General features: G+C 48.2%; 1 protein-coding gene across 4 annotated transcripts in view; it reads right to left on the reverse strand.

Annotated features, from left to right (window-relative positions):
* CATSPERD (cation channel sperm associated auxiliary subunit delta) overlaps nt 1–11910 on the reverse strand; it is a 41354-nt gene extending 29444 nt beyond the window's left edge. For all 4 annotated transcript variants that reach the window (XM_039247479.1, XM_039247481.1, XM_039247480.1 and 1 more), the window contains exons 1-7: nt 11808–11910; nt 9552–9606; nt 8405–8481; nt 3589–3661; nt 2737–2851; nt 2533–2600; nt 2263–2376 (exon numbers count right to left, since the gene is read on the reverse strand). In XM_039247479.1, the coding sequence (XP_039103410.1) occupies nt 2263–2376; nt 2533–2600; nt 2737–2851; nt 3589–3661; nt 8405–8481; nt 9552–9606; nt 11808–11881 (576 nt within the window). In that variant the 5' untranslated portion in view covers nt 11882–11910. The remainder of the gene's footprint in view (nt 1–2262; nt 2377–2532; nt 2601–2736; nt 2852–3588; nt 3662–8404; nt 8482–9551; nt 9607–11807) is intronic.
* Between the last annotated feature and the right edge of the window lie 179 nt (nt 11911–12089).

Genomic DNA, 12089 nt, shown 5'->3' on the forward strand with positions numbered 1-12089 from the left:
ACAAGTTGCCCATCACCTCCCCACCGAACATGCCAATGCCTTCCCTGCTGGCAGCACCCCAAGGGGGTGAATCACGATTGCTCGGAATCTCAGCCCTTTGGCATGAAAACAGCAATAACCACACACGCACACACAGCAGAAAGACTACTGTGTTAATAATTGGTGTCTGAGTGAAGGGGACATCAAGGAGAAGAGTAAACATCACCTAGAACTTGACCTTCTCCCCTGGGGAGAGGAGGAGTGCATTTTGGGTTGTGCTTGGGATGGTTGTATTGGGTGGACAGAATGATGACCTTGTCAGTGTCTTTATTTGGAGATGAAGTATGGAGATGTGTGTGGGTGCCAAGCTGACCGGGGTGGACTTGTGTTGGTTTGTTGTGTGTATCAGCTGGATGGAGCTAAGGAATGCCCAGGGAGCTGGTAAAACATTATCTCTGGGTGTGTCTGTGAAGGAGATTCTGGAAGAGATCAGTATTTAGTTCAGTAGCGCCAATGAAGCAGGTCACTCTCACCAACGTGGGCGGGCATCACCCAATCCGTTGGGGGCTCACGTGGAACAAAGAGGAGGAGGAGGGGTGAATTTGTTCTCTCTTCTTGAGCTGGGACGCCCATCTTCTCCTGCCCTTGGACATCAGAGCTTTTGGTTCTTAGGCCTTCAGATGTTGGGACTCACACCAGCCGTTCCCTGGTTCTCGGCCCTTGGTCTTCAGACTGAACAGTAGAGCTGGACTTCCTGGTTCTCCGGCTCATAGATGGCAGACTGGGGGGCTTCTCTGCCCGCATAACCATGTGAGCCAATTCCATTGTCAGTTAGCCTTTCTATGTATAATCCACCTAAATATCTATCTATCTCTCATCTATTTATCATCTACCTAGATCTATGTGTGTATCATTTATCTGTCATCTCTATCATCCGTCTATACCTATCATTTATTTATCTATCATCTCTATCTAGCATCCATGTATAGCTATCTATCTATCATCTCTATCTTCTATCTATATGTATGTATGTATGTATCTATCATCTCTATCTATCTGTCTATCTATCATCTATCTATCTATCTATCTATCTATCTATCTATCTATCTATCTAGGTACCTGTGTATGTATGTATGTATGTATATGTATGAATGTATCTATCATCTACCTACCTACCTACCTATCTTTCAGTTTCTAGTGATGATAGTTTTCAACGAATCACACATGTTAACTCTGAGTCCTTCTAGGCCTAATTTCGGATGAAAGTCCGTAGTCATTTGGGTTCTAGGCTCCCATGGGCCTCCTGGGCAGGTCACAGAGCCGGCATTTAGGATACAGTCAGAGTTTGTGAGCGGAGTCGACTCTTCCTTCCTTCCTTTGCACATACTTCCCGAGGGTGTAGGGATGAAGACATTCTCTGCATCAGAACAGAATCTCCTCGTCCCTGAGCCTGTCCACTTCAGCTGCCGGGGTCCCGGCTCTGCCAAGCGGTGGGGCGAAGGCCCTGCACTGCTCTGTGCCCTCACCCCTCTATCCATTTCCTGGGGCTTGAAACCAAGGAAATTTACCGTCACCTTCGTGGAGGCGGGAAGTCACTGTTGGCAGAGCCGGCTCCCACCGAGGCTCTGAGGAAGAAGTCACGCCACACCTCTCTTCCAGCTGCTGGTGGTCACCAGTGACCCCCGGCGTTCCTTGGCTCGTAGCCACACCCCTGCAACATCTGCCCGCGTCTTCACATGGCCTTCTTCTCCGTGTGCATCTCTCCACATCCTCTCCTCTTCTTAACAAGGACACTGGTCCCTTTGGATTTAGGAGCTGCCCTGATCCAGTGTGACCTCAGCTTTACTAATTAAATCTGCAAAGACCCTGTTTCCAAGTGAGGTTACACTCTGGGGTCTCTGAGGTTCTGGATGAACACGATTGGGGGTGGGTGGGGCATATATTCCACCCAGGACAGTTCTCTCATCTGTGTAACTGGGATGATGATGGTACCTGATGGTACTGATCTTGGGATGGCTCTGGGGTTAGCAGCCATAATCACTGTGCAGCCTTTACTGTGGCTTTACCACCGTGTCCTGTGACCTAATGCCTCTTGTACCCTTTCCTAACTTCCTAGTGCGAGCTCCCTGGACCTGGAATTTCCCCTACCTTCCCCGCCAGTTGGACTCTTTATAGAGAGAAAAGCCCTTGGCCACCCAGCGACTGCTAACTACTCCCACCACGCAGGAGGTCAATATGTACTTCTTGATTTCGTTGTTCACATTCTTACCAAATTGAACGTACCTGTCTTTCATAGGCAAACTTCTGAAATTCGTACCCCCGGGAGTTAGAGACGTATATAGTGGTCTGAGATATCTGATCTCCATGCAGATAAGCAAACACGGAATTACTTATATCCTGGAAGAAGAGACACATAAAAGTCTTTTTTTTTTTTTCTAAAAATGTTTCATGTTTATTTATGTTGACAGAGAGAGAGAGAGAGCAAGCAGGGGAGGGGCAGAGAGAGGGAGAGAATCTTAGTAAAGCTGGACAGGCTACACACTGTATACTCACCACACAAAACGGATGTCTGCTATAACAACAATTGTCACCAGAAATATGTGAAACAGGGTGTTCTATCCCTAAAAGGAAAAGAGCATTAAAAAAAAAACACACGAGTTCTTCGGGCGCCTGGCTGGCTGTTCATATTTCCAAAATTAAGAACCTGTTCTTGGATGATTGCAAACAAAATTAAAAAAAAATACAAAACCCATATACCTATAGATGCATTCCAGGAATTGGCTTCATAATCATAAATATAGACTTTTTGATTCACTACTAAGAGCAGTACTGAGCCAGCGATGTGTGCTGATGTTATTTCTGGCACGCCGACCTATCAATAATGACACGGAGGCGATCAGTAAGTGCATCATTTCAGAGGATTCAGAAAGCAAGACATATAGATGCACATTTAAGAGACATGCATGCCGGCAAGAGCTCCATGGCTCCTAGGTGCAGGGAGCGGTATATCCCGGGTCGCTGCAGTCAAAACTGGGAGGGTGGAGTTGGTGTGGGGTACCCTCGGATCCCTAAATTCACTCTGTCTCCTTCTTCCTTACCAAAGCTTTCTCTGAGGATAAAGCCTAAAGAGCAAATAACAAACGATGAACATAAATGATAAATGGTTTGCTTCTAAGAGAAATATTGACATTTTAATGGATGGCAAAGCCTTCTTTAGCGTCGGGGCCAGAGGTAGACAGGTTACTGAGAGGGTAAAGGTTTTTCTGTTTGGGTTTAGGGCAATTTAGGGAGGGCCCAAGATTACTGCATGTAATCTATCTATCCATAACACACACACTTCCAACAATTCTCTTCAGAATTGTTTCTTTTCTTTTTTTTTTTCAGGAAAAAAAAAAAAGAATAGAATAGAATAGAAATAGAATAATGAACCCTTCTTCTGGCTTAGAAATTGCTCTCAATGTCTTTTAAGAGGTACATTATAATATAAACCCCCCAGACTTAAAAAAAAACAGACTAGCATGGTATTTCCAAACTGTACCTCCCCCCCCCGCCCCGCCCAAAGTGTGACTTATGTTGAGAATCCTTGAGATGGTGAAGTAAAATAGCTACCTTCATTGATGTAGGGATGGAAAGAGGAAGGAGACTACTTTCGAAGTTATCTTTTGTGAAAAAAATTTGTCTTCTGAAATTGACAATAAAAGACTTAAATTAGGACAATTTCATACAAGAAAAGAAAAGAGACAATGATAGGCACTCTAAAAATGTTCTATTCAAACAAAATTCCCCCCACTTTTTTTTTTTAACAAGGAACCATTTAAGTTCTATCTATCTATCTATCTATCTATCTATCATCTATCTATCTATCTATCTATCTATCTATCTATCTATCTATCTATCATCTATCTGTTTTTGGGTGAGTAAACCCCTATAGACTGGGTATTTGACTTCTTGAAATAACATTAAAAGTGTGACCATGTCAAATATAAAATTATATAAGTGACATATTTTATATATGTGACAGCTTGCCTTACCCAGGATGGACTTCAGTTTTGCCATTTATATGGATCTAATCCCACTGAAGTAAAAGGTTTCAGACCAGGAATGTGTAATGTATGAAAGAAACAGGGTGTTCCCTCAGCCAGGAAACTTTTAAGAAGTGAAAGGCCATCAGGGTGCCTGTGGGTGGCTCAGTCGGTTAAGCATTGGACTCTGGATTCCTGCTTAGGTCACGATCTCACAGTTCATGGGTTTGAGCCCCACATTGGGTTCTGTGCTGACAGTGCAGAGCCTGCTTGGTATTCTCCTTCTCTTCCTCTCTCTGTGCCCCTCCTCTGCTCTCTCTCTCTTAAAACAAAATAACTTTTAAAAAAAAGTGAAAGGCCATCCATGAACATGGTATATTGCTTCCTTATCCAGAGCTCTTTCTCTTGCCCCTTCAGGAGAGCTTTATGGTTTTAGACAGAAAGGAATTGTTGAGCTGATGCTTATGTGTTTTAAAACTTTTGCTGTTATTGGGAATGCTGTTTTTCACAACTGCCTTTTCTGAGTGTTCATGACTAGTTTACAAGAGAGGTGTTGATTTTTTTTAATGTTTATTTTTTGAGGTAAAGAGAATGTGAGTGAGTACATAGGCTCACATGTGAGCACGGGAGGGGCAGAGAGAGAGGGAGAGAGAAATTCCAAGCAGGCTTGGTGCAGACAGAACTGAGCCCAGCATGGGGCTTGAACCCACAAACCGTGAGATCGTGACCTGAGCTGAAACCAAGAGTCAGATGCTCAACTGATGGAGCTACCCAGGCGCCCCGAGAGGTGCTGATGTTTGTAATATCGCTGTTGTATTTGGCCATCTTGCTGTACTCAGTACTTCTGGTAGCTGATTCTCTTGGATTTGGCAAACGTTGTCTCCTTCTTTTTTTTTTTTATTTATTTTTTTAAATGTTTTATTTATTTCTAGGAGAGAGAGAGAGAGAGAGAGAGCGTGAGCAGGAGAAAACGTTGTCTCTTTCTTTCCAAGGTGTTTGGTGTTTCATGTTCTTCTCTTGCCATATTGCACGGGCTGGGACCTCCAATACAAAGCTGACTGAGAGCGATAGGATTCTCTGTTATTTTTACGTTTACATTGTCTCTTTTACAGGGTTCAATACCTTCAGCAAGTTTCCAGTTGGCCCCAAAACCAATGAAACACTGGGGGGAAAGGCACACCATGGATTATTGGGTGGGGCCACGCCCAATACGCCTCCTCCTCTGAGCCACTGGATCCCATGTCCTACTCTCCCAACCCTTTCTCCCTCCAGTGCTGCCTCCCTGGTCTCTGGACCACAGCCTCAGCCCCTCACCTGTGTCCTTCCGCTGCCTCGCCTCTCTGCTTCCTCTTCTCCACCCAACGGTCTCAGGAAGCATGTGCATGAGGCACATGCATAACCGCCAAGAAATGGGATCATTGTGTCTGAGAACATGTGCTGACCATTTTGACACATTCTGCCAAACTGTCCCTCACAGGAGGGGGACCCACTTGGCCTCATCCACGCTTGCCCTCATCCTCACCGGCACGCTAGGCAAAACGGGACATCCCATCATTTTACCAAGCATCAGAATGGCTCATTTCCAGAACCTGTTGGAATCGGACTCTCTGACTCCAGCATGTTCCGGGCAGCAGGATATATATCACTTGGGGATGTTTTGTTCTAAGCTGGGGGTCTGGCAAACTGCAAAAACACAGGGAGGAAATTCTTTACGGAACACATGGCCTCTATCTTGAGCCCTCAACTCTGCCATTGTAGGCAGGCAAGCCTCCGTGGACAATGTGTAACCAAAGGGATGTGGCTGCCTGCCTATGACACTTTTATTATGGACATTGAGATTTGAATTGGGGGCGCCTGGGTGGCTCAGCCAGTTAAGTATCCGACTTTGGCTCAGGTCATGATCTCATATTTTGTGGGTTCGAGCCCCGTGTCGGGCTCTGCGCTGACAGCTCAGAGCCTGGAGCCTGCTTCAGATTCTCTGTCTCCCTCTCTCTCTGGCCCTCCCTTGCTCACATATTCTCTCTCTCTCAAAAATAAACAAACATTAAAAAAAACTTGATTTTCACATCAGTTCAGATGTCACAAAATGTGATTCTATTTTTGATTTCCTTTTTCAATTGCATAAAAATGTAAAGATTCCTATCTCGCCAGCTACGCAAAATCAGATGGCAGGCTGAGGCTGAGGCTGAGCTGGGAGGCCACAGTTCGTGACCCCTGCTTGAAAGACGTGATGATGGAAAGCTGTCCCACATGGCTGCCGCCAGCTACACTGACTGCTTGTAATGTGGATTTTTCACTGCATTTAATTTTTTTTTTAAATGTTTTATTTATTTCTAGGAGAGAGAGAGAGACAGCGTGAGCAGGGGAGGGTGAGCAAGGGAGGGTCAGAGAGAGAGGGAGTCACAGACTGAAACAGGCTCCAGGCTCTGAGCTGGCAGTCAGCACAGAGCCCGACGCGGGGCCCGAACCCACGAACCACAAGATCATGACCTAAGCGAAAGTCGGAAGCTAAACCGACTAAGCCACCCAGGCGCCCCTCACTGCACTTAATTTTAATTAATTAAAATTTCTGTTTAATTTGTTTTCACATGGCAGTAAAATATACACAATATAAAATCTGTATTTCACAACTTATTTTAACTGTGATAAAATACACATAATACAAAATACACCATTATTCTAATTTCTTTAGGGTCCAGTTTGGTGGCACTAAGCACATTCACATTATTGTGCAACCACCCCTGCCATCCGTCTCCAGAATCTTCTCATCTCCTTGAACTGAGACTCTGTCCCCACGAAGCACTGACTCCTCACACACACACACCCCCACTGCACCCCCGGCTCCCACCGTCTACTCTCTGTCTCTGTGGACGGGACGCCTCTGGGGACCCCCTGTGAGTGGGGTCACGCAGGACGTGTCCTGTGTGTCCGGCTTCTGTCACCGCGCACAGCGTCCTCCGGGTCCGTCCACACGGTGGCAGGTAGCGGGATGCCCTTCCTGCCCCCTTTATTTTTACTTTGAGAGAGAGTGAGAGAGTGCGCATGAGCTGGGAAAAGGGCCAGGGGGAGAGAGAGAATCCTAAGCAGGCTCCATGCTGTGTGGAGCCCGACACGGGGCTCGATCCCACAACCCCGGGATCATGGTCCGAGCTGAAATCAGGAGTCAGTGGCTCAGCCCACTGAGCCACCACGTGCCCCAGAATGTCCTTCCTTCTTAAAGCTGAATAACATTCCAACGTGTGGATGTCCCACCTTGTGTTTATCCATTTACTGCTGATGGAAACTTTAAACAGCACAAGGCTAGGGGTTACTCTGTGGCAGATCAGCTTTAAAGGAAGGACAGGATTCACATCTTGTCAGAAGGAGTCACTGAGTCCTCACTTTGCCCAAGGCCTGGCCCCATCCGGCCCCCCACTTCCGGGACCGTCTCCTCGGCCAGGCCTTCCCATCAGCAGTAATGTCCAGATTCTGCCTCCTTCACGACCGAGTCCCCCTCTCTCCCTAGTGGCATTTCTTCCCTCTTAGGTCCATCTTGGCTTCTGAAGAGGGTGACAGCAAGCTTGGGCCTCTGGGTCCTTGCTTTCTCTCCCCTCTGCCCCGCTGCTGTGGTGGCTGCTTCCCCACCCACGTGCCCTGCCCTCCCCGGGACCTCCCTCTCCTCCCTGGCTCTCTCTCTTCCCACGCCGGTTTCACCGAAACCTCTGGCTGCTGAACATGGCCTCCCCGGGTGGCCGCCCACAGCCAGAGCCACCACTGCCACCGAGATGACCTTCTGTCCCCATCTCTGGCCTCAGGTGTCTTCAAGCCACCCCACGCTGCCGCCTCTCTGTCCCCGAATTCCTCCCGCCAGAAATGTGGGGGCCACCTTAAACTGCTTGGTCGCCTCCGTTCTCCACACCCTAGAACCGACAAGGCCTGAGTCCCTTCCTTCTCTGGGTTTTGCCTTCTGTTTAGGCTTTAGCTTGTTGTTTCGTTTTGTGGCCTGGGCTTTTGAGATCCTCCTAAACCCAAGCTGTGTAGCCCCAAATCCTCCACTGCCTGTAGGCTGATCAACAAACATGTCGGTACGATATACACTACTGGTCTAAACTTGCACCCTGGCAAGCTCACGTGCACACCGTGCTCCCATTGCTTTGCACGCTCAGCGCCCCTGGTGACGAATCACGTCAAGGACCGGTGACAGGAGACACCACACTGTACTGTGACTTTCGTTATTTGCTGGCTTCTTCATCTCTCTTCCTTTGACCCCCACACCAACTCCCAACTCCCTGCAGACCAGTAACGAGCAACACAGGACCGAGCCATCTTCCATAACGTTTGCTGAATGAATGACTGAGGGTGAATCTGACCTTAATAATTTTTAATAAAAAAGCAAGGTAGCAGGGCATAAAATGGTCACTTACCCTAGGTACAGGGCTATGTTTTTCTTGCAAGGATGTTTAATCAAGCGTGCTGAACTAGACGCAAAATACAGATGGTCCTAGAAAGATAGTCACACAAGTCTTAAGATCAATAGTAATACGCACTGATGAAAGCAATCTCCTAATAAAAAACATTGACAGTGTAAAGGTGAAATTGAGGTAGGTGGATAATAGCGATGTAATTTTCCTGTTTTGATATGGTTACGTCAGATATCACAGGCTGGGGGGAATGGGGGAGCTGGGTGGAGGGTACCTGAGGCATCTCTGTGCTGTATTTGCAACTTGCTGTGAATCTATAATTATGTAAAAATAAAGTGAAAAAAGATTCCCAGGATAACTACCCGTGTCATATCTCATTTCTTACATAGGTTACTGTTTACTTACATGCTATCAGTTATTTAACAGAGAGGCCAGAGGACAAGGCACCGTAAAGCTAACAAGTTAGAAAGCAGGCAATTGGGGGCGCCTGGGTGGCTCAGCTGGTTAAGCGTCGACTTTGGCTCAGGTCGTGATCTCATAGTTTGTGGGTTTGAGCCCCGCGTCGGGCTCTATGCTGACAGCTCAGAGCCTGGAGCCTGCTTCGGATTCTGCATCTCCCTCTCTCTCTGACCTTCCCCTGCTCACACTGTCTCTCTCTCTCTCTCTCAGAAATAAAATTTAAAAAATAAAAGAAAAAAGAAAGCAGGCACTTGGAGATTTAGAAACGCAGACCTCACTTCTGAAATAATGCCACGTCAGGAGGAAATGCACTTTAACATGATGAACTATTTCTTCGTGCATCATAGGCACACGATGAAAAACAGGGGTGAAAAGTTTCCTCTGGCACCATGTCATTTAAGCCAAATAACGGTCTGCTTCCTGTTATTCCAGAGCTAAAATTACATGAACACTAGATAAAATCTCAGGTGATCTGAGTTCTAAACCCACTCCTACCTCCTGGCTTTCTTCATGCTATGTGATGTCTTTCAACTAGATTTTTAGTGAAACGGGAAAGGTGAATCCCTACTTCAAAGCGCGATGGTGGGGATTAGATGACGTCCCATGCATGCCACAACACTGGCACCCAAGAAATACTAGGAAGTGTTAGTTCTGAAAGTGAAGAATGAGAGTGAAGGAGGGAGCCACATACCCCTTGAATTTGCGGACTGACGTGAAACACCTTTCCTGTCCTCACCGTGTGAACACTAGAGGTAAGTGACAAGAGACACTGTCATTTTTATTCGGCACAACTCCTACCAAGGCACCTCTGGGCTAACACTGAAGCACCTATTCCTGATGCTCTGGAGCCCCTGGAAAATCTGGTACAACCATGGGCCTTTCTCTCCCATAGACAGACATATGTACGCACAAAAATGGAGATGTAACTCCCAAGAGCTCATAAAAGCTCATTTGCAGGCCCCAGATTAAGAACTCCTATTCCAAGGCTTTTTTTTCCTTTTTCCCTTTTCTCCCAGGGGACAGGGAGATGTTGCTAGTGGCTGGAGAATGTTGGTACAGCATCTTGAAATGCACCAGAAGCACCCCGAGGCTTGATAAACCACAGGTTGCTGGGCCCCACCTCCGAGCCTCCGACTCAGTCGATGCAGGGAATTCTAGCAAATTCTCAGGCGATGCTGCTGCTGCTGGTCCAGAACCACACTTGGAGAACCAGTGTGAGGAGATGGGAGAATTGGATATAACCTATCTTTTTCAAACTCGGGAGATGAATCCCACCAGTAACACTTGCTGGAGACCCCTACTTTTCGCTGTTATGTGTCTTTAGGTAAGTGTGTCTTTAATTTTGCTGAGTCTGTTTTCACATCTATAAAATGAGGTTGGGGCGCCTGGGTGGCTCAGTTGGTTGTGCCTCCGAGACTTTGGCTCAGGTCACGATCTCGTGGTTCGGGAGTTCGAGCCCCGCACCCGGCTCTGTGCTGACAGCTCAGAGCTTGGAGCCTGCTTTGGATTCTGTGTCTCCCTCCTCTCTGCCCCTCCCCTGCTTGCGTGTGCTTGCTTTCTCTCTCTCCCAAAAATAAATAAACATTTTAAAACAATCTTAAAAAAAAATCATTATTAGAAGGTTAAGGAGTCACTGCTCCACGAACTTTGTTGTAAAGATCAAATTAGGCCATGCACCAGAAGCTCAGGTTTATAATTTCACGGGTGGACAGGGCCCTCCTGAACGGCTTACTCAGGCAGGGTTTGCGGGAGGGCAGGAACTCGGCATTAGCATCTATCTGACTTGCACCCTGGCAAACAGTAGTCACTAATATTTACTGAAACCTAAAAATGTTCTGAGTAAGTATTATCTGAGATAAATACTCCATACCCTCGTGGAGCTAATATTCTAGTGAAAACAGGAGACAAAAAATTGGTCAAAACAGTAACAGAAGTTAGTGATTGGTGGAAAAGCCCGGTATGGGGGAGGGGGCGCTTTAAAAAGGATGTCAGGAGCGCCTGGGTAGCTCAGTGGTTAAGCTTCCGCCTTTTGGCTCAGGTCATGATCTCACGGTTCCTGACTTCCAGCCCCGCATGGGGCTCTGTGCTGACAGCTCAGAGCCTGGAGTCTGCTTGGGATTCTGTTTCCTTCTCTTTCTGCACCTCCCCTGCTCCCGCTCTCTCTCTCAAAAATAAACATAAAAAAAACCAGGATGTGCTATTTAACTCAGGATCATGAGGAACCAGTTATGGAAGCGAAGTGGGCTGGCCTGAAAGCAAAGCGTGTCGGGCAGAGGGAGTAGCAAACGCCGTCTCCCCTGTCCCCAAGGCTGGACAGTTTGACTTGTTCGAGGGATGGGGTTGACTGGAGCGCTGTTTCAGGGGTGGGCAGGGGCCAGATCAGTCGTTCCCAAATTTGCAGGGGACACTTGGCAGTGGCCGGAGACCGTTTTGGTTGATGTCAAGCCTGAAGAAGGAAGCGCTACTGGCGGTGGGTGGGGGCCAGGGATGCTGCTCGACACCTTCCAATGTGACGGCCCCCAAATGTCAGCAGCGCTGCTGAGTAAACCCTGGGCCAGATAATGCGGCAAGGCTCTGGCTGCGCAAGGAACTTGGGTTTTACCCCGGGTGCCACAGAACCGGGACAGGGGGAAGACGACACCGGACACGAGGTCAGACTCGTTTACAAATAATCCCTCCGGCGGCCAGAGCGGGCGAGCGGGAGAAGCGCACCGCCTGGGGCGGTGGCGGCGGACTTGGCTCAAAGCGGAGCGAACCGGCCCCAAGCTGTGAGGCGGCAACGGAGGGATTTGGTGAAGGGCGGGAGTTGAGGAGAAAGAAAGGGAAACACCAAGTTCAATTCCTAGAACTACAAACTGGGACGCCACCGCTCCCGCCTCCGCTCAAGGACAAGCCGGCCCCCTCCCCGACCTTGGGCAGCACCCCTCCCCGGGGAGGGCAGCCCCACCGGCACAGCTGCTGAGCTCCGGCCAGCAAGCAGAGCCGCAAGGTCGCCGCCGCCACCAACATCAACACCAGCATCTCGTTGGAAGAACCGCCGCCACCAATGGACCGCAACCGCCGCTGGGTGGTGCCTCACAGTCTGGGCATGCGCAGACTAGAGCCTGCGCCTGCGCACATGGCCTCCGGCGCAGGCGCACCTCGTCTCCCAGGGAAGGCGGACCAGCCCACCTCAACACACCCCCTCCAGCCCCGGACGCTCACGCTCTCTCCAGTCGGAGCATGCGTT

Source organism: Hyaena hyaena, unplaced genomic scaffold (assembly GCF_003009895.1).
Source record: "Hyaena hyaena isolate Hyena2069 unplaced genomic scaffold, ASM300989v1 scaffold_296, whole genome shotgun sequence".
Taxonomy (NCBI): domain Eukaryota; kingdom Metazoa; phylum Chordata; class Mammalia; order Carnivora; family Hyaenidae; genus Hyaena; species Hyaena hyaena.